This window comes from Ictalurus furcatus, chromosome 13 (genome assembly GCF_023375685.1).
Source record: "Ictalurus furcatus strain D&B chromosome 13, Billie_1.0, whole genome shotgun sequence".
Lineage (NCBI taxonomy): Eukaryota > Metazoa > Chordata > Actinopteri > Siluriformes > Ictaluridae > Ictalurus > Ictalurus furcatus.
This window is the reverse complement of record NC_071267.1, coordinates 16,548,239-16,574,535: the sequence shown is the minus strand read 5'-3', so window position 1 is coordinate 16,574,535 and position 26,297 is coordinate 16,548,239. Positions and strand designations below refer to the sequence as shown.

The following is a 26,297-nucleotide window of genomic DNA, read 5'->3' as shown; positions in this document are numbered from 1 at the left end:
GGGTAAGAATAAATAGATGGGATGGAGCTGAGTTGTGGAGAAATGCTTAACCCAAGACACAATTTTAGAGAAATACTTATTATACAGTGGCATCAGGAAGTAGAAAGCATTTTAATTAATTAAAAAAATGTCATCCATAAAACTGCAAAATGGCTGCCTTCCTTTCTAATTTCTGTAACATGTTTTTAGTTTATAATCTTAGGGGTTTCTAGCACATTTAATCTAAAGGGTATTTAGATTGTAACCTTTAGGTACATATTTTAAAAGTCACATATGATTTTATTTCATAGCTCAAAGGAAAACCTGGAAAAACAAATATATAGCACAAACCCTGGCTGTTTTCAGTGCTTAATTTTAATAATTTGTCTATTATGTTGGTGGACCTTCTTTAATTTGGGTGAGAGGGATGGTAGAGTATATGTGATCTCTTGTGATTTTAAATTCCTGGAAGCAGATATATTTAACAACATGGAGAATGAGAGGGAAAAAATCAATACACATGGCCCTGAGCATTTGGTGTATTGAGTTGTGCTGTACACTCCAACTCAGAAATAGCTAGACCCGTAACACTCGGCACAAAAAGTAAACTGGAAATGATCATATTCTCTTGTCCGGAGTACTTTATTTCCATCACAACAAAATCAGAATATATTCCCAAATAAAACAGGGAACATATCTAATCATCATATGTATCATATCTGTCTAAATATATATTTCTACTCTAAATCTGTTATTAGGCATATTTTAAATAATAAAATTAAATCAGCACTTAGCAAAGCAAACCTTCAAGACATACTTTTCAGTAAATATCAACATAAGGCTAAGGGTACATCCACACATGCTCACATGTGTGCTATGCCTCTTAACAGTTATAAACGCCACATAGGATAACAACAGACGAGTATTGCTTTGCTGTGTTGAGAATATCAGACTGCACAAGAATGAAATATAAAAGTAACTAACATGCCATTGTGAATTGTGGACAGTGTCCCATTCCTCTGGAGCAGATTTCGAGAGCCACTACAGTAGAAGAGTCGAATAATAATAAACACTGTTCATTGAAGATGTTATAGACAGATTATTACTAAACTAACTGTATACTACATTTATATCAGTCAGAGATAATGCATTTAAACTAGGTTTAAAGATCAGGACTTGGCAAAGCTCACTTTACTTTCTTACAGACCTGTCTGGGTACAAGACAGGATGATACATATTTTGACTTCAAAGATTTGAATTTTCTGAAGAATGAAAATCGTAAATGGGCTAGGTCAGAGACTTGGTGAAGAAAATTGGAAAACAGCAAAGCCCAGAGTGGAATAACAAAGGAAGTTCTTGAAATTGAAGAAAAGGAGGAACACCTGAAAGTAGAATGTGTGTGTCTGTTTTGTGATTTAAACAATGGGGGACTTAATGTCAGTTCCCCAGTCTTCTCCAGGGGACTGGCATTAAGTATATATAGATTTATTTCACAAATCGTAATGTTAAAGCTCCAATTAGGAATAACTGCAACCTGTAGGACATTGTAGATAGTGTTAGAACAGATACTGTGAACAGCCACACTGCTGAGATCTGGAACTTGCTAACAATCTGGCATCACTTCTGAGCTTCAGTATAACTCTGCTACAGAAAGACAGCACATATGAAATTGTTGCTGCCAAATGTTCTAAATGTAAATTGTATCACTATGCACCTCCACCAATGTGTCTTCCAAAAAAAAAAAAATCAGAGACAGTCATGAAATGACAACACCACTGACTTTGTCTTGTTTGTTTACCATAATAGGAGTTGCTAATAATGTTAATCTACATCTTTGCTAATTATGTGGACACTTTGGGCAATATCCAGTATCATGCCCGTCCAGACTGAAATAGAAAACAAGTCTGACTCTTTAAAAATCTATAAAAAGGCATTGGTGGAAGCAGATGTAGGAGTGCTTGTTACTGGATCTGTACTACAAATTATCAGTGTCTGCATTTTCATATGGCCCAGAAAATCATGGACCCCCTTGTAAAATGTGTTTGGATTTCATACTGGTAAAATTAATCGGAGTTGGATTTAACCTACATGTAAAGTTGTATTTAATGCAATAGCTTTAGTCTTTTTTGGTTTTGTAAAACAAATAATCTTCAGAAAAATGTCCATTGTTGTGAGATTGGGTCTAGCCTTTGGACTCTGGTGAGTTCTGTGTTGGCTTGTTTGCCTCTGGTTCAGACAGACCCAAGGAGTTCATCACAGGGTGTGTCCATGATGTTGTCTGAGTCACATGGCTATGGAAACAAAAATACATATCAAAGTCACATATACACTGGCAAGTCACTTATACTTCTGAGACACTCTCTTTATAATTATGCTTAAAACAAGACTCATGTGTCAGAAAAAGTAAAATCTTGATCAAATTTACACTCATAAAAAGCCATTACATACTGAAAATGGATGGAAAGAAAGGCTGCCAGTGAGAGAACAACAACTAGCAATGATAGGCAGGTTAAATATATAATCTTGTAAGCTACTTACTTGATGTAGTATTTGGCTCCATTTGCAGTATATGCTTCATCCCAGCCATAGGGTAAACCTAGGAGGAGATAAATAATGTAATGGTGTCCTTATGATTCCATTTGTTTTAAAGCTGAAACACATTTACGTGTGCCACAGTTTTACTAAGTTGCAAGAGTAATCAGAGCCTACATCACACTCTGTTTCACTGTATTGACTGCGTCAGCAAGTATTCTGTAGTCTGTCACGTGTAAAAACACATGCATCATCATTCTCAAAGTTAAGGTTACCCTCTTTGGTTTCAGCAGGTGAGGACACAGTGGCACTCCATGTGCAACAGCCCTCCCAGTGGAAAGCACTCAGCTGAAACGTGAGCATAGCTCCCTAAGAGGTCACATGCAGCCAAGCGTGTCAGACAAGCTTTCCTTTTTTTCTTCCTCTCTTCCTCCCCTGCCATTCTTTTCACCTTATCCTTCAGCTCCTTGCTGATTATCTGTCCTCCCCCTCACACACTTCTACTGCCTCATCACCCTCTCTCATCAATGTACCTTTTGCTAAATTTATTGAATTTGCCTCCTTCATTATGAGTTCAAAACTAAAGACTGTGTGAACAAGGACCCTCAAAGTTATTAAATTAACAGAGAAATAATATTAAATGCAACACTATACTCACACTATATTCCAGAGGTGGGGAGTAATGAAGTACATTTACTTTGTTATTGTAGGTGTACTTCTCTGTTTTTACACATTAAAAAAAAACAAAACTGTACTTTCTCACTATAAAACAGGTTACTGTATATTCTACACTCGCCATCCACTTTAATAGGAACACCTGCACGTCTGCTCATTTATGAAGTTATCCAATCAGCCAATCATGTGACAGGAGCACAATGCATAAAATCATGCAGATACAGGTCATGAGCTTCAGTTAATGTTCACATCAATCATCAGAATGGGGAAAATGTGATCTCTGTCACTTTGTGCAAGATGGGCTGATTTGAGTATTTCACACACAACAGTCTCTAGAGTTTACACAAAATGATGCAAAAAACACAAAAACACGTGAGCAGAGGGCCTGCATGCTGAAATACCTGGTTGATGAGAGAGGTCAAAGGAGAATGACAAGACTGGTCTGAGCTGACAGGAAGTCTAACTCAAATAAACACTTTTTCCACAACTGTGGTGAGTAGAAAAGCATCTCAAACCTTGAGGTGGATGGGTTGGACGGGTGGATGGGACAGTTGAAGACTGGAAAGGACTTCCAGGAGATTTTTTCCCCCTAATCTTCTCTCCTGTTTCAATGATTCTGTGCCCACGATAGGTTCAGTTTTCTGTTCTTTGCTTGACAAGAGTGGAACCTGATGTGGTCTTCAAGGTTTGATGTTTTGTGCATGCTGATTGTTTGAGTTACTATATCCTGCCTGGCAACTCAAACCAATCTGGCCATTTTCCTCTGACCTCTCTTATAAACAAGGCATTTCCACCCACAGAATTGTTGCTCACTCAATGTTTTTTTTGTTTTTCGCACCATTCTGTGTAAACTCTAAAGACTGTTTTGTGCAAAAATAATAGGAGATCAGCAGTTTCTGAAATACTCAAACCAGCCCTTCTGGTACCAACATCCATGCTACGTTTAAAGTCACAGATATCACACTTTTGTACAGGTGTTCCTAATAAAGTGGATGGTGAGTGTATGTATTTTTGGAAGTCATGAGTTTACTTTGTGCATTAGACTGCTTCAAGCAGTTGATTAAAATTCCTATTTTTGTATTTATTTCAATAATTTACATTGTATTTATTTCAGTTGTATTTACTGTATTTATTTCAGTTGTATCAGTTGTTGCCACGATCTCGCCGGCAGATGGCGCTGCGGCAACAACATGCACGGTCAGCTGGAGAGCGCGTGCACGTGCTTGAAGTGCGCATGGACAATAGGACTTTGTTTACAATGGACATGTGCACTTGTTTTGGTTTTTGTCCTGTCCCTCCCTGTTCAGTTATTGGCGGAGGTGTGAGGGTTACCAAAAAAAGGGTTCCAAGTGTTACCAGCTGTCAGCAATTAACGTAATTGTGACTGGTTATTTAAACTCCTCGCTTTGCTGTGCACGTCGTGCGGTATTAGAGACTGAAATGGTGCCACGTGGTAAAATTTCCATGTCTTGTCTAGTTTCTTGTTCCTTGTTTCATGCCATAGGTAAATGAGTTTCATGTCATTGTAAAACGAGATTTTCATGTCATAGTTAAACGTGAGTTTCATGTCATAGTTAAACGCGAGTTTCATGTCATTGTTAAATGATAGTTTCAGGCCGTAGTTAAACGAGAGTTTTGTGTCATAGTCTTGTTCTAAATTTTGTGTTTCCTGCCTTATTTCTAGGTAACTGATAGATGTTTAAGTTAGTTAAATTTGGTAATGTTTCCACGCCCTGTTTAAGTTCATGTTTCTTGATTCAGCTCTAGTTTTATGTTTAGACCTTGGTTCCTGCCTCATAGTACCTTGACTTAAGTGAATAATAAAGACTTTACTCCTGCGCTTATTTCCTGTCCAAGTCTTGTTACGTAACAGTTGTATTTATTTCAACAATTTACATTCAGTTGTTTGTTTGTACACATACTGTATGTGCAAGTGAACAAAAACTGGATGTGAAAGGAATGTCTCTCAAATAAGTAGTTTACATATAGAATATGTATTGCCACCAAGCAAGCTAGTGAGAGTTATTATCATGCTAATTTTGTGAGATTTGACATATGCTGTCAAATCAGGTCTTTTTCAGCTAAGGTTTGCCCATAGTTTATGGTCAGTGGTAAAAGGTATACTAATTTCATCACTAATTTCAACAAACATCACTGTGTCATGTAAGGTGCTGGCTCCATTTGCATTTTTGACTCTCCTTTTACTTTCATATTTAAAGTAGTGTTTTTTTTGTTGTTGTTGTTTTTTTACTTCTGAACTTGAGTAAAGTATTAGAACCTGTACTTTATATTGAACCAGAGTTTTCATTTAGATAAGTATTTTCACTTTTAATTTTTAGAATTTTATATACTTATACAAAATTTGCAGTATATTTATGACTTAGTATCTTTACATTTTGGGAACAGAGAAAAATCTCTTGATTCTTCAAAATAATCAGGTCATAAATGCCATTTATGCATTCAACTTATCATGAATTTAAGTTGTCTATAAGCGTCTCAAGTCCAGTGTTCCTTTGATATGCTCCAAATCCACAACCCTGACCAAAATAAAGCGGCTACTGAAATCGAGTGAGTGAGAACAGTCTACGGCCATTTAAAAAAGAGAGAAACTTTTGTTTGGGCAAACATGTTTGAGTTTGGCTCTTCTGTTTCATCCATCAACATCTAGACGCGTCCAACGCTATTCCTGGATATCATCCACCCTGCAGAGTTTCATGCCAACACACCTGGCTATAATTTCTATATGCTCCTGAAGGCTGTGATTAACTGTATCAGGTGTGTTAGATTAAGCAGGACCCAAACACATCAAAGGTGGTAGATCTTCTGGATCAGGGCTAGGCAGCCATGATCTAGACCAGCCAAGTACATCTGCATAGACATTAAATTACCATTATTCATTGAAATGTCCTATTTTAAGCAGAATCTTTCAACTGAAAAATATATAAACATACTACATGTCAAAGTGCCTACTAACTTTAAGTATATAATTAATCTCAATCACTATATAATGATCTCTATGGAAAGGAAATGTAATTTAAGAGCAACAACAACAACAAAAAAACTAATAGAGATTCTATGATACTTTGTGCTACTTTATTTTTCATGATTCTGCTCTAAATCTCAGCGGAGGCCATCAGCAACTCGTCTTTAATGAGTTTACATATGCACCAAAATTAGGTCATGATAACAAAAATGTAAAAGAATTTCAACAGATAAACACTTCTCTTCCAACCTAAACAATGCTGCAACATATACAGTACTTTATTAAGGAACTCACCAAATCCATATTGAAGACTTAATCAAAAGTGATTAGAAAAACAATCTACAGACTGATTCAAGATATTTGTAACTAAACACAATTTTCTGTCACCAAATGGGTCTGCTCTGCTTTAATAAGCCCCCTTCTGTTTCAGTTTGACACTGTTGTCTGTGTCTTTGTACGGCGCCTGCTCCCTGCAGAGTGCTGTGTGACATCTAGTGCTTTTGAAGAACCTGACAATTGCCTTTTCAGAGATTTGTATCCAGGCAACGACTGCAGCGCTGTGGCAAATCAGACCCGATGGGCATATTGTACCAGGAAATGCACCTTAGATTGCGCTTCCTTATTGGATTGACCTAAATCTTTTCACACTGTATGCCAAAACCAGATTATGAGATTTTTCCCTGATTAGTTTATTCCATACTCTAATATGTTCCTTTAATGTGGTACAGTGAAAAGATAATTTGACCAACGTATTCAGTTTCCCCAACATCATATGATTATGGGTGAAAATAAAAGAATGGACCAGATGAAAGTGGCATATTTTTGCCTGATATATTTTCAATATATACTTTAAATCTCTATCTATCTATCTATCTGTCTGTCTGTCTGTCTGTCTGTCTGTCTATCTATCTGTCTGTCTGTCTGTCTGTGTATCTGTCTGTCTAACTCTCTATCTATCTATCTATCTATCTATCTATCTGTCTGTCTGTCTATCTATCTATCTATCTATCTATCTATTTAATTTAATTTTTAAGTTAATTTAAATTGGATTTTAATTGAATATTGCAAAATATTTCAAGAGACATGTCATGTGACTTAGAAATTAGGCTTTTTGATGAGCCACAAGTGTGGCCAAACGTAATGATCTGTCAGCATCAGAATACATCACTATAATCAGATAATTAGGACATCCTTAGTATACCATACTTTATTACAAAACATTTGAACAGTTAATTATTATCAGATCACTTACAATCAACCTCTAAGATGGCTTGAACTGTGTGAATGAGCTCCTGAGCCTCCAGAGCCAGCCTGGAGGCCATTCCAGACACTTTCCTCCCACTTTGTGTAGTCAGAGTTGGAGACAGTGTAGCCAGCTTTGGCTCACTTTCAGAACTGCAAAACATAAAAAGTAATACAGCACTTGTAACCAAAAATTATCAACTAATTTTCAGAGGAGTCAATTAAACACTTGGTAAAGAGATCAACTCCATCATAAATAGTATTAAGAAAATAAATGATGTACAGACATAAGAGCTGACCTGTTAACTGTTATCTAAAGATGCTAATAAATTAGGAACATTGAACATGTTTTACAGGCTGCAAACTATATGTGGTATGAATGTAACTGGTCTCAGTTATCTTCATATTATATTTTTCTTGCACGATTATCATCTCATTAGTTTGCACTGTTCCTGATGATAGCTATTCAATTATGGCTTGAAGAAATGGAGAGCAGAAATGTTCTCCACTTTCCAGAAAAATAGTTATTCTTGTTTAGAAGTGGTGTATAAATGAAATAATAGATAGTACTTTATACATTTCAGTATGACCTTGTTATCATTAATATGGATTTTATAACAATACAGATTATGTTTCATTATAGCATTCTTTTCTTATTCTGTCCTGTTCAGACAGAGCATTCAGGATCTCAGTGGATCCAGAGCTTATCCCAGGAACACTGGGCATGAGACAGGAATACACCCTGTCCATGAACGCACATTCACACCTATTGGTAATTTAGCATTGCCAATTCACAAATCCCAAAGCCATTTGGGAGGAAAATCGATTTTCCGGAGGAAACTCTCAGTTGATATCCAGCATAAAAAGTACAAATGTAAATACGCACTGATGGGATTTGATGGGAATTATTAAACCAATGTAGAATGTATGGAATTAAATCAATTATGGTGGAATTCTGGTGTAAACATTTTATAACTGTGTATATATACACTGTGACCATCAGTCCTGCTTCAGTCTTTGCTGCATTCAATCTTTTTTCTCAGAGCTCTTCAACCTCAAACTCTAGTGTTGAAGAAAAAACTGTCTTTTTTGTTATGTTTTTCATTATAAAAGCTATACAGAAATGACCTCCCTTTGACCTGAAAGGAACAAAAGCACACAGACCCGGCAGAATGAATGCTACAACCCATTGTCCAGTGTGCCACCTAACACAGAAAATGTTAGTGGGGAAGGGGCTTCATGCACTCAGGCCCACTGACACAGATAGAGAGTTATGAAACGCACTTTCAGGAAACTGGAAGAAGCCAGTGTGAAATACTTCTTGCTAATAGTAAGTTGGTTGTTTAAATGCATTACAAGCATATATTACATTCTGAAAAGCTCTTACATTATTATATTACATATTGTTTTGATATGCTTATTTTCATTTATTTTCTTTTGTTTCATTGCTTTATTCACATTGTAACCTTGCTATTTGGCACCTGAAGCCTATCCTAATACACATCTTTCCAAACAAACAAGTCACTTTCTCACTTTTCAAAATGACCATATACTGTACACATTCTCATTATTTCGAGATTTCTGGTGTCACACAGAAGAGGATGGTTCCCTTTCGAGTCTGGTTCCTCTCAACGTTTCTTCCTCATGATGTTTCAGGGAGTTTTTCCTTGTGACTGTTGCCTCTGGGTTGCTCATTAGGAATCTAAATCTACATCACGATTTCTGTAAAGCTGCATTGTGACAATGTCTATCATTAAAAGTGCTAAGCAAATAAAACTAACTTGAATTGATTGTTGTTAGAGCACATTGTATATTATCATACACACTTAAAAACTGGGTCTAATTATGATGTAGTGACAATGTCAACCAACCCTATAGCTCTTTTCCATCAGAAAATATAATAACATTTTCTTCTGTTTTGAAGAACAAACTGCAGGCTTATTCTGTCTTTACAAACGTATCCCATTCTCCTGAATATATATCAGGATTTGGTTTAGAATCTGGACAACAAATATTCCAAAGTGTTTCAAACTTACATTATAGCCTACAACTTATTATTATTTCCAAACAGACTTTTCATAATGTAAATAACCTTTATTAATACTGTGTAAGTTAAGAAACAAATTAAGAAAATTAGTTAACAAAATGTTAATACTTAACTATTATGATTATTAATGGATATTCATACAGTGCCGATTTCATCTGTTTGTCTCATGCTAAATAGGTTTAGATCTTCAAATGAAATACAACATAAAACAAAGGCAACCTGAGTAATCATACAATACAGTGTTGTTGTTTTTTTGTTTTTTATTGAAGCAAAAAATGTTACCCAACTCCTATCACCAATGTGAAAAACTAATTGATTTCATTTACTTCTAGAACTAGGATTTACTCATATGCTTTGGATCGTTGCCTTGCTGCAGAGTCCAGTTGCGCTTTAGTTTCAACTTACAGACTGAAGACTGGACATTCTCCTTTAGGATTTTCTGGTAGAAAGCAGAATTCATGTTTCCATCAATTATTGCAAGTTTCCCAGGCCCTGAAGCAGCAAAGCATCCCCACACCATCACACTTCCACCACCATATGTTATGGGTATGATGTATGATGTTATGATGGTATGATGTTCCTTTTGTGGAATTCGGTGTTTGGTTTACGCCAGATTTAACGGGACCCCTGTCTTCTAAACATCAATCCAGTTTTTCCATTTGGAGATAATGGCTCTCACTGTGCTCCTTTGGAGTCCCAGAGCCTTTGAAGTAGCTTTGTAACACTTCCCAGACTGATGTATTTCAATCACCTACTTCCTCATCATTTCTGGAATTTCTTTCAATTTTGGCATAGTGTGTTACTGGGTAAGACCTTTTAACTTCATGAAGTTGAAAAAGTTGAACAGGGTTTGCAGTAATCAGGCCTTGTTGCTTTTAGTCCAGCTGAACACCATTATGAATGCAGTTCCATAGATTTAGGGGCAAATACATTTTCACACAGGCCCAGTTGGTAATGGATAACTTTTTTTGCTTCAATAAATAACATTATCATTTAAAAACTGTATTTTGTGTTTCCTCGGGTTGCTTTTGTTTCATCTTTGATTTTGTTTTAATTTCTGAAACCATTTAGTATGAGATATTACTTATTTTAACTTTCACAACACAGGACATTATCTCATAAGCAGCATTTGGTTAAATGAGATAGAATCTTTTAAATATAGAAAATGTAGACAGAAATGTAGAACATTCTGACTCCATCTGCACAGTATTATATTATATCTCTGCTAGCAGTGCTATTACTGCTACTCTTGTACCTGAACCATATTGAGTTCTATCTCTAAATGCTCTTAAGTTTTGGCTTATCCTGTTGCATACTTATTTAGCTGTTGGGTTAATATTAAGGTGAAAGTAAACTCTCTCTCTCACCTATAAGTGCTGAAAGATCCTTGATTCTCTGTTAGGAAGTCTTGAATGGCCTGGCAAAAAAAGATCCCAGTTAATAATTGAGTATTTGGGGAAATTAGATATTAATATTATTAAGGTATGAGTTGCTATACAGTTAGTATTTATCTCGGTCTAATATGAAAATTATATATATCTGTTAATCATATACTGTAGAAAACCTTCCCTGACTTAAAGGGTAAAAGAATAAATCCAGTAAGTGAACAGCAGTGGTGAAGGGCCACCCAATAGTTGATTCAATTATCATATAAACAACAGTAGAGGATTTCCCTATCAGAGAGGGTTCCAAGTCGAACCCCTTTAGAAACCTAAGGACCCTTAACTATAGAACCATTAACAAATACAAGTGTATTATTAAGTGCTGCAATATCCATAAAAGTACCAAAAAGGAATGATATAAATATGCAAGGTTGAGATTTAAAGTCAGGGTTACAGTTAATACAAGGTTATTGCCATGGCTTTATGGTATGTTATGAATGGCTCATTGGAAAAACATTAGAACTGTTTCAGTATATTGTCTTAGGTCTTTACCCCAGAATAGGGAGTGGGCAAAAAATCACTTGGGAAAATTGAGTATGATTGCACAATTATACATTTGCATATCCACATTCATACCTTCACAAAGTGCAGTAGTTTGCCAGTAGAAATTTCAAAGCCATTCTTTGCAACTTCACTTTTCCTTAATTGACACTCAAGCAAAGCAATCCTTTTCTTCAAATCCTGATCCTCCTGTGTCAAATATTGAAGTTACTAGAAGGTATTAATGTTGACATTCATCTACAAACATTCAATTTTAACCAACTTTTCAACTATTCAATTCTGTGAGCCTGGAAAAAACGCTTTGGTTTGCTTTTTCTTACTTTTTACTTGCATCCGTAAAGCATACATTGCATAGAAATTCATTCAGTTCTTACAATTCTACATATTCTGAACTTCACTGAAAAATCATTATCGACACTGTTATAATTATACACACAAATTTGCTGTTTGTTCATTCCTTCTTGTGTCATGTCACATTTATGAGGGAACTGTGTTAACATGCTGCTTCTCTGTTCACAGAAGTATTCCTTATACAAGCTGTATGAATCGCGGTAATTCGGTATATAACACAGGTGTGTTTCTTGTGTGTGGTGTCCAGTGGCATATTCAATATGAATGATAGATTTGGGTTAAAATTCTAAAACTTGTTTTTTTTTTTTTTTTTTTTTTTTTTAAAAAAAGAAGAGTGTATGTAGAATATTATAGGTTTTTATACATAGCAATGTTGAAGGAAGGGGTGGTTGAAGGAAGAGTTTGAGTTGGGGAACTAGAATGTGAAGTGGTATCACATAGGCTGCATGCATAAAGTTTCAATAAAATAAAGCAACAGGTTTGCCGGCCTGCATGCTATTTCCAAATGGCAAAGCCCAAAGGCAAATTCTATAATCTAACAATACTGATGCAAAACATCCAGTACTTTGTCAATTATGATATCTTATGTCTTGTTGGCTATGGACTTTTGGACATTTTTTGCTACCGTATATCAATGTCTTTCTTTTTAAGATATTTTTTTTGTGCTTAAATATATAATCAACAAATCTGACTTCTTGTGATGTTTCCAAGGTCCGAAAGCAGGTAAGTTCTTTCAGACATAAAGTATGTCATGTTTTTTTTCCACTTTCCACTTCCACTTTCCATTTGGTGAAAAACTGTGATCTTGCAAATATAATAACTTAAATGAGATTCTTCTGTGACCTGTGAGGCTACTAACCACATTTTTCTTCATCAACCCACGTCACGCAGCAAGATCACGCAAAAAGCCTTCACTGCACTTCAGCCCAGTTACTGAATAATACAAAGCAAACAGTGACCTACTTTTCACGGTACAGGAGGGAGGGAAACCCTGAGCTGGATCTGAGCAGGAAACGGGAAGTGGGAGTTAGAGGAGTGGGCTAAAGCCTTTACTTTAGTGGCTGGGAGACTAGCTTTTTCTCCTAGCCTATACCTTCAGTTGGTCTGACTTTTCTGCTCTCATAGACTTCATCTCTGCTATCTCTTCCTCCAGGAGGTGGATGACCTCTTCGTAGTCCATCTCCATCCCCTGTGCCTGCTTCTGCGCAGCCTCAGCCAACTGGACCTGTGTCTGCAGAGATCTTCTCTCATCCACAGCCGTTTTTGCCTCCTGCAGTAGCACAGTAAGAGTCAGAACGATGTTGCTGGGAATGCACAGAGTACAGTGCTAAGGGGTTCTCCCCCAATTCAGCACACTCAGTACACCACCTCCCTCTTTCAGATTCTCCAAATGCTCCCAGCATGACCAAGCACTGCTCTAGATCGGTTAAAATTCTAACTTTTTGTATGAAGAGCCTAACTCTTTGGCTTGAACAAATGTTGATTTTATCTACAGTAAGTGGGTGTGGACAGGGATGGACCCTGAAAGGGACACCTGAAAAATATTAATGCATGCCAGTGTACTGAATGCATTTCCAAACAAACAAACAAAAAAAAACTCAGGAATGCTACAAGGCCAATTTAATTACAAAGCAACGCAGTGCCATAGTACTGAGTAATGAACATGTATCACTAATGCTATGAGTCATTTTTATTTGGCCTTTCATTTTCCTTTTGGCTCAATTTATACTAATCTGAGACACATGCTACCCTTACAGATTAATTCATATGCCTTTAGGGATTCATATCACATTTGCAGCTTGTGTAAGTCAGTTTATTATTTTATTTATTTTTCCAGAAATAACACTTCATCTTAATGTAATCAGTAATAATGAAGACTTTTCCATAGTACCTGTACTATGTACCGGCCAATTAGGAGCCGGCCAATAAGGTGACTCTGTGACCAATGCTTTGAAAAGATGCAACATCATAAGAATATTTGTACACATAAACTCAGCAAAAAATGAAATGTCCCATTTTCAGGAGACTGTATTTTAAAGATTATTTTGTAAAATCCAATTAACCTTTACAGATCTTTATTGGAAAGGGTTTATACAATGTTTTTCATACTTGTTCAGTGAACCATAAAGAATTATTGCACCTGTGGAACAGTCCTTAAGATACTAACAGTTTACAGGCAGAATGCAATTAAGGTCACAGTTGCAATAACTTAGGACACTAAAGAGACCTTTCTACTGACTCTGAAAAACACCAGAAGAAAGATGCCTAGGGTTCCTGCTCACCTGTGTGAGCATGCCATAGGCCTGCTGCAGGGAGGCATGAGGACTGCAGATGTGGCCAGAGCAATAAACTGCAATGTCTGTAATGTAAGATGCCTAGGACAGTGCTACAGGGAGACAGGAAGGACAGCTGACAGTGGTGGCTTATCGGTTAAGGCTCTGGGTTACTGATTGGAAGGTCGGGGTTCAAGCCCCAGAACTGCCAAGCTGCCACTGTTGGGCCCTTGAGCCCTTAACCCTCTCTGCTCCAGGGGTGCCTGGATGCTGCTCTGAGCCCAGCATCTCATTATGTGACTCATTATGTGATTGAGAACTTGCAAATGCCTTGGTGGAAGAGTGGAGTAACATCTCACAGATCTGCAGTCCATGAGTATGAGATGCACTGTAGTACTTAAAGTAGCTGGTGAACACACCACATACTAACTGTTACGTTTATATAGACAACCCCCCCCCCCCTTTCAGGGACTCATTATTACATTTCTGTTCGTCAAATGTCTGTAAAACATTGAATCTTTTTATGTTATGTTAATACAAATATTTACACATGTTAAGAAATTTTCTGGAAATCAAATCAGTTGAATGTGAGGGGATGTTTCTTTTTTTTTGCTGAGTTTATATACAGATGTCCACAAGTGAACAAGGAAGTGCTCAGTCCTCAAATGTTCCCTGTGTTATCAATTACAGGTCACACCGGTGCACAAGATATGTGCTATAAGGAGCAACACTAAGGGCCTGAATAATCTCTGCAAAACGTACATAGCAGCTGCCAATTTTTCACAAGTCCAAATAAACCATAAGCTTTTAGCAGTCACGGGTCTCTATCACATGTTTATTTTTATACAACACATTGTTTTTCCATGATAATACCAATAATCATATACAGTAAAACTACTACATAGTAGATTCACTTAAAATGCAAATCAACATGCACAGACTAGTTATAATTCAGAACCTTCAATACTAACGTTCAATCCTATTGTATGCGGTTATAAATAGTAAATTATGCCACGGCAAACATTCGCACTATGCTTAAGCCATACTTATACTTTAGCTAAGACTATATTATAGTCTTATATATATATTACAAATAAATATACTTGTAATTGCAGTTCTTCATTTATATTAAATTCAGGAGAAGCACTGCACACATGCTGCACATCACAATAAAAGACTCAAAAGGAGACACCTCATTCCTGAACCACATACTGTACCCATTCTCACGTGGGTAACAGCTCACCCCACACACACACCTTTCAGTACTCAGTGGCCCTGGTGCAATGCGTGGATGGCACACTCATCTCCAAAGGGAACGCTTTAAAGCCTGCTGCCTCTCTGCTGGGCAGCCTGTCTGCCTACCTGTTACTCTAATGGCATATATAGCACAGAGAGCGTGGGTGGGGGTGAAGAGAGCAGAACGGATTCAGAGAGACAGATCCAGGTTTGAAAGAAGTGCAGGCTTTTAAAATAAATCCTCGCTTCCTCAAGGCTGGGCTTTCAGCGCTCCCTCTTGGTTGCTTTTGCTCTCTTGGTAAGTAATGGAGCTCAGTGTGGTGCTGAGATCACAAATCCATCACTGTGTTCAGCATGACAAATGTGCACAGACAGGTTGCTTGGACCCAATCACATGGTCATACGGGGTCACACAACTCAGATCAAGCTTACCATTCAAAAGTTTGAAATGATCAGTTCATTTCATTCAGCACATTATTATTTTATTCACTGAAAATGTTCTATACAAATACCAAAAACATAACACCAAATTATATTTTACATGTCTTATTTAAGTTTTTTTTACCTTTAAAATTATTATTATTATTATTATTATTATTATTATTATTATTATACTCCATTATTATTGTTTCTTTTCTCAAGACCCCAACAACACTGTACATAATTCTGAATACATTAGTATTATCATTTTTATTCTTTTTTTCTTTGTTTTTTAACCTGTGGCTGTAAAAATGAATAATGTGATACATAAAATACCCACATCTCTATATTTATATGTGTTCTCTTCATTGGTGGATTTCATTAACATTCCAACAAGAACTTAAGAACTTATGTGACAAAATAAACTCTCACTGAACATATTAAATCGCTATGCTCAAAAATGCTCTATGTATTCTATTAATACATCAATACAATCATTTTTAAAAAATCTGGTGTTAATGATATTTAATTACAGTTGACATACTAATGAATTTGATTTATGTAACAGATAACGCAACTCGGAGTTGATTCCATTTTTCATGACTCACTGAAGAGAACTATTTCTACACACAAGCTCAAATCTTTACTGTGCCCTACACACTCCAACTCCCACATACAGTGGGTGGTACATGCCTCCTGAACCCAGGACAGCTTATTCCATCATGCTAAGAATGGAGCATCTAAGTACAGTGTGAATGAGGTATGATGTAAGCATAAAATATATTCAAATGTGTACAAAGAAAAAATTCAAAAATATGTGCATGTATACTGTGCCCTGTGATGGATTGGCACCCTGTCTACGGTGTATCCCGCCTTGTGCCCAATGCACCCTGGGATAGGTTTCAGGTTCCCAGTAGGATAAGCGGATAGAAAATGGATGGATAGATGTGCATGCATACTTTGTATCTTCAGCACTAGCCATTTCACATGGAGCTGATATTTTTAAACAGAACAGAATTTACTGTAGAGCACCAAGGAAGCTGGAAGCGAGCTCCCCCTAGGGGCACTTTTAAAACAGTGCAATGCAAATAATCATGAAATGAGCCGATGTGAAGCAACAGGCACTCACCTGCTTGACTTTAGTCAGCTCCTGCTGCATCTCCTGACACAGGCTCTCAGACTCAGCCACCCTATCCTGATGGAGTTAAACATCAGTGAAGTCAGAATAATGAGTCCTCTGTAAATACATGCAGACTTAAAGAAAAAAAAAATCCACCATGAACCACTTGTATACATTTATAACTAACTTCCTCCAAAGTGGGATCCAAGATTTTTCCTTTAAATACAATAAGAATCAAGACTGCACAACCCATCTGCATGTTTACCAAACTGATATTATAAATTTCACCTGCAGTCTCTTTATTTCTCTTAAGGCTTCAATGTGATCTTTTCTCATTCTCTCCATCTCATCCAGGTCATCAGAGTCAGATGTTGATACCTCAGGGAACACACAGAGGAACATATTTTCACTAAGTCCACCATGTTTTAGCTGCCAGTATTTCAGTGCTACATGTCATTAGTTGCCACTGCAGGACCCTTAAGCAAGGCCCTCAACAGCTCAGCTGTATAACTTAGATAAACATAAGTCAATCTGTATACAGTCAGCTGCCAAATTCCATAAATGTCAGTGTTTTTTGCTCCATTTTCTCCAAGTTTTTGTCATTGCCAATTCCAACCCACTAGCTAGATCTCCCCTAACACAAAACTAACCAAGGACGGTGAAGGTTTAATACATGCTTCTTTCAGCTCTGGCACTGAATCTGACCACATGGAGGAGCCATTAACTGCACTCTTCCTAATACATTTGTTTACAGACAGAAACGATTGATTAGTGTCACTCAATCCACAGGGAAAAAAGAGTGTCTTACCCACAGAGAAATAACATCATTTCCCACGCCAGTCAGCAGTACCAATTATCCTCTATACATATTTTTTATAAATATAATACCTTTACTACTTTGTACCTTTTAGATATGTTTTGGGACATGAAATGTTAAATAGTAGAATTTGGTATTTAAAAATTCTACCTGCGGGTTTGATGAAGAGTCAGTCAGATCATCAGAAGTGACTCTGGATGTTTGCTGTTGCACACCTGATTTGTTTGTCAACTTCAAGAATTCCTTCGTCACAGTCTCAAAATCTGATTTACAACAAAACAAGTCTAATTAAAACCTGTAGTCTATCATTCTATATTGTACTTTGCATTTCAAATTATCACAAAAGAGCACAAGTTTTATATTTTTATTTACCATGATTTGGTCAACTTGCAGAATAGGGCTAATAATAAATGTGAGACTTCTCACCTCCATAGGCCACTGTTCCTCCTTGGTCCACCTGGAGTCTCTCTCTCAGTGGCTGGAGCTGAGACTCCGTCAGCTTTAAACCCAAGACCTCCAGTGCCTGGGGATATGACAACTGTCATCTTACAAAAACTGTGACTGAGTGTAAATTCGTTTCACTCTCTCTCTATCCCTTCTTTTAACCCTTTTTCACATTCTCATAATTTTTAATATGTACTTTTTATGTGTTCAAGTCCAAAGAAACAACAGTTTTAAACATAATAAATATAGCTGCATAAAACTACTTTAAATGAAACATAGCAAAATAAGCAGACAAAAAATGTCATGGCCTGGTGTGATTGAACAGGGTGAAAGCTGCAGAACAGCTGCTATCAAATTTTCCCATTATTGCACAGCAAGAGTGTACTAATGACATGTATCATCTTTATAGCATCCAGCAGAGTCATTAATTTGTTTCACATTATACACAGCAGTAATGGCTCAGTGTAATAGAGAGCATGGTTGAGCAGAATGGAAAGTTGTCTGCTGGTTAGTTCACCCGCATTTGACCCAGCTGTTAACATGAGGCAGAGAACAAACCTGCTCCAGCTTCTCCAGTTTGATACGGCAGCTAGATGTAAGTGAAGAAGGCTTCGGATGAGTGACGGTGACCATGGTGCTGAACTTACAGGCAGTAGTGGCATCTGAAGACAAAGCTATATGAAAAGTATATATTTATGGATATTCAAGGCTCATGTCATGTTAACTATGCCTTAAAAACTACAACATTGTAAGTACATTTTTGTCTTATAATATGACAAAATTAAAACGATTTTATTTTTATGACCCTGAGCTCCCACAGGCACAAGGCACTTCTCTACAGAGATATGAGAGATTCCTGAAAAACAGCAATCAATGTCCTTCTAATTTCTGTCTCTCTATCCACTTATCTCAGAAATCAAGACTAGGGTCTAACTACCCACACTGACATCACTACTGTAATCAAGTTCCCCATCAAGCACAACAGTGAACTGGAAAAAGTACAGTAATATGATGCTATATATTTGTTTCTGTATTTGTACAAAAATAATAATAAAGCATTAATTCAGCTATATATATATATATATATATATATATATATATATATATATATATATATATATATATATATATGTTTTGCAATGTATACAGTATGAACTGAATGTTCAGCACATTTTGTAAAACTGACATAAAACTGACAGTTTTCCTATTTTCCAGATTAATCCTCCACTGATTTCAAGGGCTTTTTAGGACTTATATGTGTACAAATTCTGTCTAGAATTATCTACCCCCTTTGCCTCCCATATTGAAACTCCCTCAGGTAAAGCGGTGCCAAACAAAAACTTGGTCATACTGTGCCTCAGCAACATACTGTGGTTTATACCTGACCTAAACTGACATCAGTTTATTTTTGTCTTATCCTGGAGGATTATGCTGAAATAAAGTGTTAGTTTAGTCTTCTCATATTGAAAATGCAGTAACCCCCTGACTGGATTATCTTTAATAATAAACACTCATCAATACATTCTGAATGCTTGTTCTAGTGGACAGGTAATCCAGGTTGTGCACGAGTAATGTCCCTTGCCTCAGAATATAAGCTTTTCTGATTGTTTTTATTTGATGAACTGCTGTTCCAAAACATCAGTTAGCAAAATCAAACTTTGTGAACATTCAAGCAAAAATATATAGAGCTTATCCATTTTCTTTTTAAACAGAAATGTTGGTTGGTACACTGCTGTAGGTTTGTAGTACCAGAGTTGTCCATTGTGGTGCAGGCACTGTCAGGTGTAGTGACTGAAGGAAGCTCCGATTTCACCGGTACTGCTCGTATCTACAGTAGAGAGAGAGAGAGAGAGAGAGAGAGAGAGAGAGAGAGAGAGACACCAAACAGTATGAGACAGAGGACTTAAAGTGTTTAACTGTAAAGGTTTGGTATGGCTACAGCTTTTTATTAAAGTCAAACAGGAGTCACACCTCATACTACATTGTTCTTCAAATATCTATTAGGTATATCTCCTATTTGGCTCCTATTTGAAGATAGGATTGAAGACCCCTGGCCCGAACATATCATAAAGGTTTATTATCTCTATCATGAGCTTCATGAGATTCATGAGGTATAGTACTGTCAAAAATCTTAGGTACTGTACTGTGGGGGTTTTTTTTGTCGTCAATTTTTGTCTTAGATGACTATTTGATGAATTCTGTATTCATTATTTAGTTAGTAAAAAAAAATATTTTTTTAGATTTGAAACATTACTTTTCCATCAAGAATTAAATGTTTCAGAAAAATGTTTGCAAGTCAGTAAACATATTACATCATAGACATCTTTTCAGACAAACAACATAATAAAGGCTGTGAGTGATGCAAACACAGATGCAAGTGCAACAGTCAAAGTGTTCAGAAGAACTGTACTGTAGCAAATTCTCCAAGATATTTAGAAAAACATTCCAGCTCATTTCTTTATAAAACTTCACAAAGTGTACCTGAGACTTCTGATGTATTTTAAAGGCAAAGTGTTGTCACAATGGATATTGACTTCAAATTCAAATCAAAATGTTACTTTATTGCTGTTTACAGTCCATTATAGCAGATTCCCTTTTATGTAGAAAGGTTTAATGTCATTATATTTGAAGTTATATTGTCTTTACAGAATTTCTTTACATGTGCCTTAGACTTTTGTACAGAATTGTATATAACTGTTTAACAAATGTCCAATCTAATTAAGGTTCTCAAGGAGAATGGGAGTCAATCAAGCCCACATATCCAACCCCATGTGTTACCTGTGTGAGATTGACAGAAGGCAGTGTCTCACTTCCAGAGATAGGAGTGGGATTAAATTTGGGCACGAGCCCTCCAGGCATAGTTACAGTTACTCCGCCAAGGGTCAGTGGTCTGAGCTGAGAGCCTGTAGTGGATAGGGGCTGCAGGGAAATAGGGCTGTGTGGACCGCTGCTGGAGCCAGAGGAAGACCTCTGCCTGATAAACGCTATCTCCACAGTCGGGTCAGGTCTGGGTGGACATCACATGTAGTCAGGTTTTAAACACTTTTTTATAAAGTATGTAGACACAGCTATGAGTGTGGATAGTGCAATAATGTCTTACCTGAGCTTTGTTCTGGTTAAAATGCTTTTTGCTTCCTCATGTGTTACTCCAATTAAGGACTCTTTATTGATTGATATGAGTTGATCTCCTGCTTTTAGTCTTCCATCCTAACATGACACAAAGCAGAAAAACAAAACAAAAGCAATAATTAATTTACTTACTCAAAGTGAAGCATTTTCACATTAATGTATTTTATATATATATATATATATATATATATATATATATATATATATATATATATATATATATATATATAGACACACACACACACATATTAGATCATGTTAGATTATATATATATATATATATATATATATATATATATATATATATATATATATATGTATATATATATAACATCTAAGGCAAGTGATGTAGTGTTTCACCCTTTGGCAGTCTCCTCCAGGCATAATGTCCTGAATGAACACCATTGGCCCTTCTGCACGGTTTGCTCCACCTTTAATGACCAAGCCTAGACCTGTTCCCTTTGCAACACATATCAGCTGAATCATGCAGTCGCTGGGGGAAAAGAGAAAAAAAAGAACGACAACTGTCGCCAATATAATTACTTACAAGCGGATTCATTTTTCTGACCTGAACTAATCTTTTGCAGGATTTTCCACCTGTGCAGGACAAACAGCTGTCATTGCAGGAATACAGTTTTCAAAAACAGTAGCAGTCCATTTATTGATACCTGATACCATTTATTGATACTTGAACAGTAGCAGTCCATTTATTGATACCTGGGATCTTACAGTTAAAAAAAATGAAACAACCTAGAACCAAGTAACTCAATAAAATGCAAATGAATTAAAACAGGCGATAATAAAAATGCTAAAACGCTAACCTTATTTTACCTGTAATGATTAATATTTATGCACTGTTCCACTGTACAGTTCTTACCAGCAGACCTGTGGAGTAATTGGGTTTGTGCTACAGTCTTTAGGGCTTGTTGATCTGGATGATGATGATGATGATGCAGTGTCAGTCAGTTTACCTTAAAATGAGAGGAATTTTTATTAACAAACTGTGCATTTATTGCAAAAAAAACAAACAAACAAAAGAAAAACAACTCCAAGCCTTCTATAAACTGACAGGATGTATTTCCACTTGTCAGTTCTTGCTCTTTCCTATGGCTGCAGTTGAGTGCACTGCAGGAGGTACACAGGTTTGGCCCAGAGGGATTAAGTACCTTGATGAAGGGCACAATGTTAGAGGTAAAATGAAGTTCACTCAAATCTGTTGCTGTGTGGTGTGCCAAGCTGTCTACCTAGCTGTGCTCCAGGAATAGTTTTATATCTGTCATCTAAAGGGGAATGAAGACTCTTTCTAGGTTAAGAACTTTAAAAGCACTTGTGCCTGCAAAACTTCAAAACTGACATTAGTTTTTGTCAATTGTTCCAAAAATATTTTGGAATTTCATACTGTAAGCAAAATGAAAATACCTGTAGAGAGAAGCGTAGGAGAAATCCTGCCTGTTCCTGAGCTTGTGTTGCTGTTGGAGCCATATTTCTCCATAAGCTCAACAAACTCTCTCCTAAGAACATACACATGGTTGATTGTTCATAATTGCTAAAGTGAACCATTATTTATTTATTTATTTATTTATTTATTATTATTATTATTTTACAATAGTCACAGAGGTCATGTCTTTATGGATGGGGCAGCTACATGTTCTGGAGCAAGCACTACTTACAGTTCATGTCAAAACATTTGCACCAGATTGCCTTCAAAGCTAAAGAATGATGCACGTTCTAATCTGATGTCAAATTGTATTTTATAAAATATATTGCAGAAATTTAAAAGAAAGATTTAAACAGTGGAATTGTAGTAATCATTTTGCAATTTTATCATAGTTAGCCAGTTTAAGTAACTGCTTAAAACAAACTGCTTTATTATTATTTGAGAATGGCTCTAACCAATAACATTATTGTCCTAATCATATAACACTCAAATACACTGATATACAGAACAATAATTTTAGCATGGAAAAAACATATACATGAAACATATGTGAAACATAAAAACATATACTTTATATATATATATATATATATATATATATATATATATATATATATATATATATATATACACATTATAATGATCATTTGTTCATTAGCAGAAATGTTCATCTTCATAGGGTAGGGTTTGTTCATATTCTGCTCATTCAGTCCAGGTGGCATCTGATTGACTGATGGCCCTAATACGTCAACATGCATCCAGCTCTAGCTAAGTGTGTGCCACAGAGAGTCTCAGCGCCCAGCACAATGCCAGCTCAATTAACTCAACTGAACATCAGCAGATTCAGACAGATGTCCTTGATAGCAAACTCTGATTAGTATAGAGCAGTAAACCAGAATAGTATCTGACTTCAGGTGTTTGCTCAGTGTTTCAGGTGTTTGCTCAGGAATATTTCCCCAATAAATTAATCACTTGTAAGAGGGCAGAATGCAAAAATAAAATGCTACAACCGTCTTAATTAAGTGTAAGTCTTTAATGCACTTAATGTATTAAGGCTATTTTTAGACTTATAAAAAATCAAGAGGCTGCATTCTCAACCACTAACCGGATTAATGTGGATGACGCCCTGAAAAACTCACATTTCATGATCCAGCATAAGCCAATCTTTTTTGTTTTTATATTCATAATTTATCTCAAACTCTACCTAACAGAACTTTGGCTCTAAACCTGAAAAACCAACATCCGTATTTATAACATGGACCAAAAAAAATAAATCAACTAAATCGTAAGAAGCATGGCTGTAAGATTTTCATATACCAGGACTCCTCATCACGAGCGATCAGAAGAGACATGTGATTCGTGGCTGATGCCATGCGCAGAATCTCCACTGCCCTGGCAAAACACAACATAGCACAGGGCATCATTAACCTTCAGGGCATTAAACATATATAATTAATTAATTTATGAGACCATGATATAATATAGTTTGAGCAGTGTTTTACAGGGTGTGTCTGAGCAGAGATTCTTTATGCATGTGCTTGTATTCATCAATATTGCATTCATCATCTTCATAGTATTATTTGATACCTTTCATTTGTAACGCCTGCTAAATTCATGTTGTTGACGTCTAAAATGAGGTCACCTGCTTTCAGTCGTCCTGGCAGAAATAGAATTCTGGAATTAATTATTTGAATGAATGTTAATTCAATCATAGATATCCTATGTGTGTTAAAGTCCAACATACCATCCTGTGCTGCAAGACCACCAGGTAACACTCGCTTAATAAAAATCCCAAACTCTTCACCACTTAGCTCTCTGTATCCTCCAATAATCTTCACCCCTGACAGACAAAAGCAAAGGTTTGGATGTTATAGCACCACTGCAGCATATTTTTCCATTTGTAACACCTCTTTGTAATTATTGTTATCATCTATGTGATTACATCATAAATAATGTGAATCATAGACCTGGATTCTAATTAATCAACTAATAAACTGATGGTAAAATAAATGATCAAGCCTTTTTTTAGTCCTCACCAAGACCTTGTCTGCAGTCTAAGAATTCCAGTCTTTGCACAGCACGGTTGATGCCATGGGGACCCATGATTGTCCTGAAAGACACCTTTAATATTGTCATCCTCTAATTACATTAGAACACTGTGAAACAAATGAGTCAAATAGCTAACTTTAAATTTGAAAGGAATGGCAGTGAGTTTTAAATTGAGTTTTAATTTGATTGCTTGGTCATTCAAAATCACTACCTAATCTTATTTAAGGAAAGTTGATCATAGGTGTACTTCATAAGTAAAAACTGCTCATATTAAAAAGTGTGCCTCGAATCTGTTAAACAAGAATCTGATCCAGAATGCTACACTATTCAAAAGCTGTACTGTTATCTAACCTGTTAAGTATGCTGTTGAAGGTGGTGCTTTAAAAACTAACATTAAATGCAGATTTGTAAGTGCTTTTAATACTGTATCATACTTTTTGTTTGTTTGTTTGCTTGTTTTACAAATATTGTAAATAAATAAGAGAATTTTACATTTCCTTATTACATTTAATGTGTTAAATTGGTGTGAGGTAAAATGAAAGTCAGCAAATCATGAAAGTTTGCCTTGCAGATTTGGGTAAGTTTGGGTAAAGCTGAGGTGGAAATAAACACCAAAGCTCAAAGCTAAGAAGATATGATCGGTGTTTGACCTCTTCCTCAAGTGAACTGTTCCCTCCTCCAAATGCAACGCAAACATTTCAGTTTAATCTCTGCAGCAGCATATTTCAATAGAATCGGCATGGGCGACTGGGCTTACTATAACAGATTGTGTTGCAGGAGATGTAACATTAACACTGATCACTTAACGGCGCAACATTAAGATATACACTGAGGAGCCATGCTGCGTGCACGTCTAAAATGGATCTAAACAATTAAACCCTGCAAAATTCCATTACCATGGTTTTCCATGACAAAATATCTTGTCCTTGTATGTTCATTATATAGAAATGAACACAAACAGATTGTGACGACACCCTGCTTTGAATTGTCATAGGGTTTCGGAGTCAAAACAATGTTTGTGTCTGCTTAAATCCTACTTAAACACAGCAAATCCTCTTCACCTACACATGCACTGCCAACCTAACCCTCACAATCATTCACAGTCAATCTCACTGCCAGATACTCAACTCAACCAAAGAAGATTAAAATCATATCATGATGCAGGAGTGAAATTAGACTCAAAGGCATGCACAGCGTTGCCAGATCTGAAGGCATTCTACATTAAAAACAAGCACAACCTACCAGTAGAGCAGGGATAGTCCGTCAAAGTGCTCTGCCTCCACTGACTCTGGCAGCAGTGGCATTGCAGGTCCAAAAAAAGATGATGAAATATTATAGAGGCAACCTCATCACCAGGTCGGGGGGATGACAGTTCAAATCAGGACGGTCCAAAATGACCGAGACATAGCAATCTAGACAGACAGTTACAGACACGCGCCTACCTATCCACTAATCTCCCCTGATACTCAGCAGTCACATGGTGTGCTTTACCTCTCTCTTCACTGCCACTGCTGACAATGTGGCTCTCTCCACAACTGTATCAAAGCAGCAGCAGGCTGGGAGAAGTCGCAGACTATGTAAAGGTCAAAGACATCTATCAGACATATAGGCATACATTA

General features: G+C 36.5%; 1 protein-coding gene across 1 annotated transcript; it reads right to left on the bottom strand.

The window, feature by feature from the left end:
- Positions 1-489: 489 nt before the first annotated feature.
- stxbp4 (syntaxin binding protein 4) lies at positions 490-26,189 on the bottom strand. Its single transcript, XM_053640427.1, has 22 exons — positions 25,921-26,189; positions 24,666-24,739; positions 24,374-24,469; positions 24,217-24,286; positions 23,947-24,021; positions 22,611-22,702; positions 22,069-22,162; positions 21,552-21,684; positions 21,163-21,269; positions 20,841-21,069; positions 19,812-19,890; positions 18,621-18,736; positions 18,045-18,156; positions 17,769-17,881; positions 17,090-17,179; positions 16,811-16,876; positions 12,846-13,022; positions 11,477-11,590; positions 10,826-10,875; positions 7,422-7,564; positions 2,518-2,575; positions 490-2,270 (listed from the first exon to the last, which is right to left on the bottom strand). The coding sequence occupies exons 1-22, from the start codon at positions 25,980-25,982 to the stop codon at positions 2,162-2,164; spliced, it is 2,259 nt and encodes a 752-aa protein (XP_053496402.1). The 5' UTR covers positions 25,983-26,189; the 3' UTR covers positions 490-2,161.
- Positions 26,190-26,297: the final 108 nt, after the last annotated feature.

Excerpts from the sequence above, each read along its gene's own strand:
- stxbp4 (XM_053640427.1), bottom strand. The coding sequence starts at position 25,982 with ATGCCACTGCTGCCAGAGTCAGTGGAGGCAGAGCACTTTGACGGACTA. Across the intron at positions 16,877-17,089 it reads GAGAAATAAAGAGACTGCAG|GATAGGGTGGCTGAGTCTGA; the intron begins GTGAAATTTATA and ends TAACTCCATCAG. Across the intron at positions 11,591-12,845 it reads AAAAGTCAGACCAACTGAAG|GAGGATCAGGATTTGAAGAA; the intron begins GTATAGGCTAGG and ends TATTTGACACAG.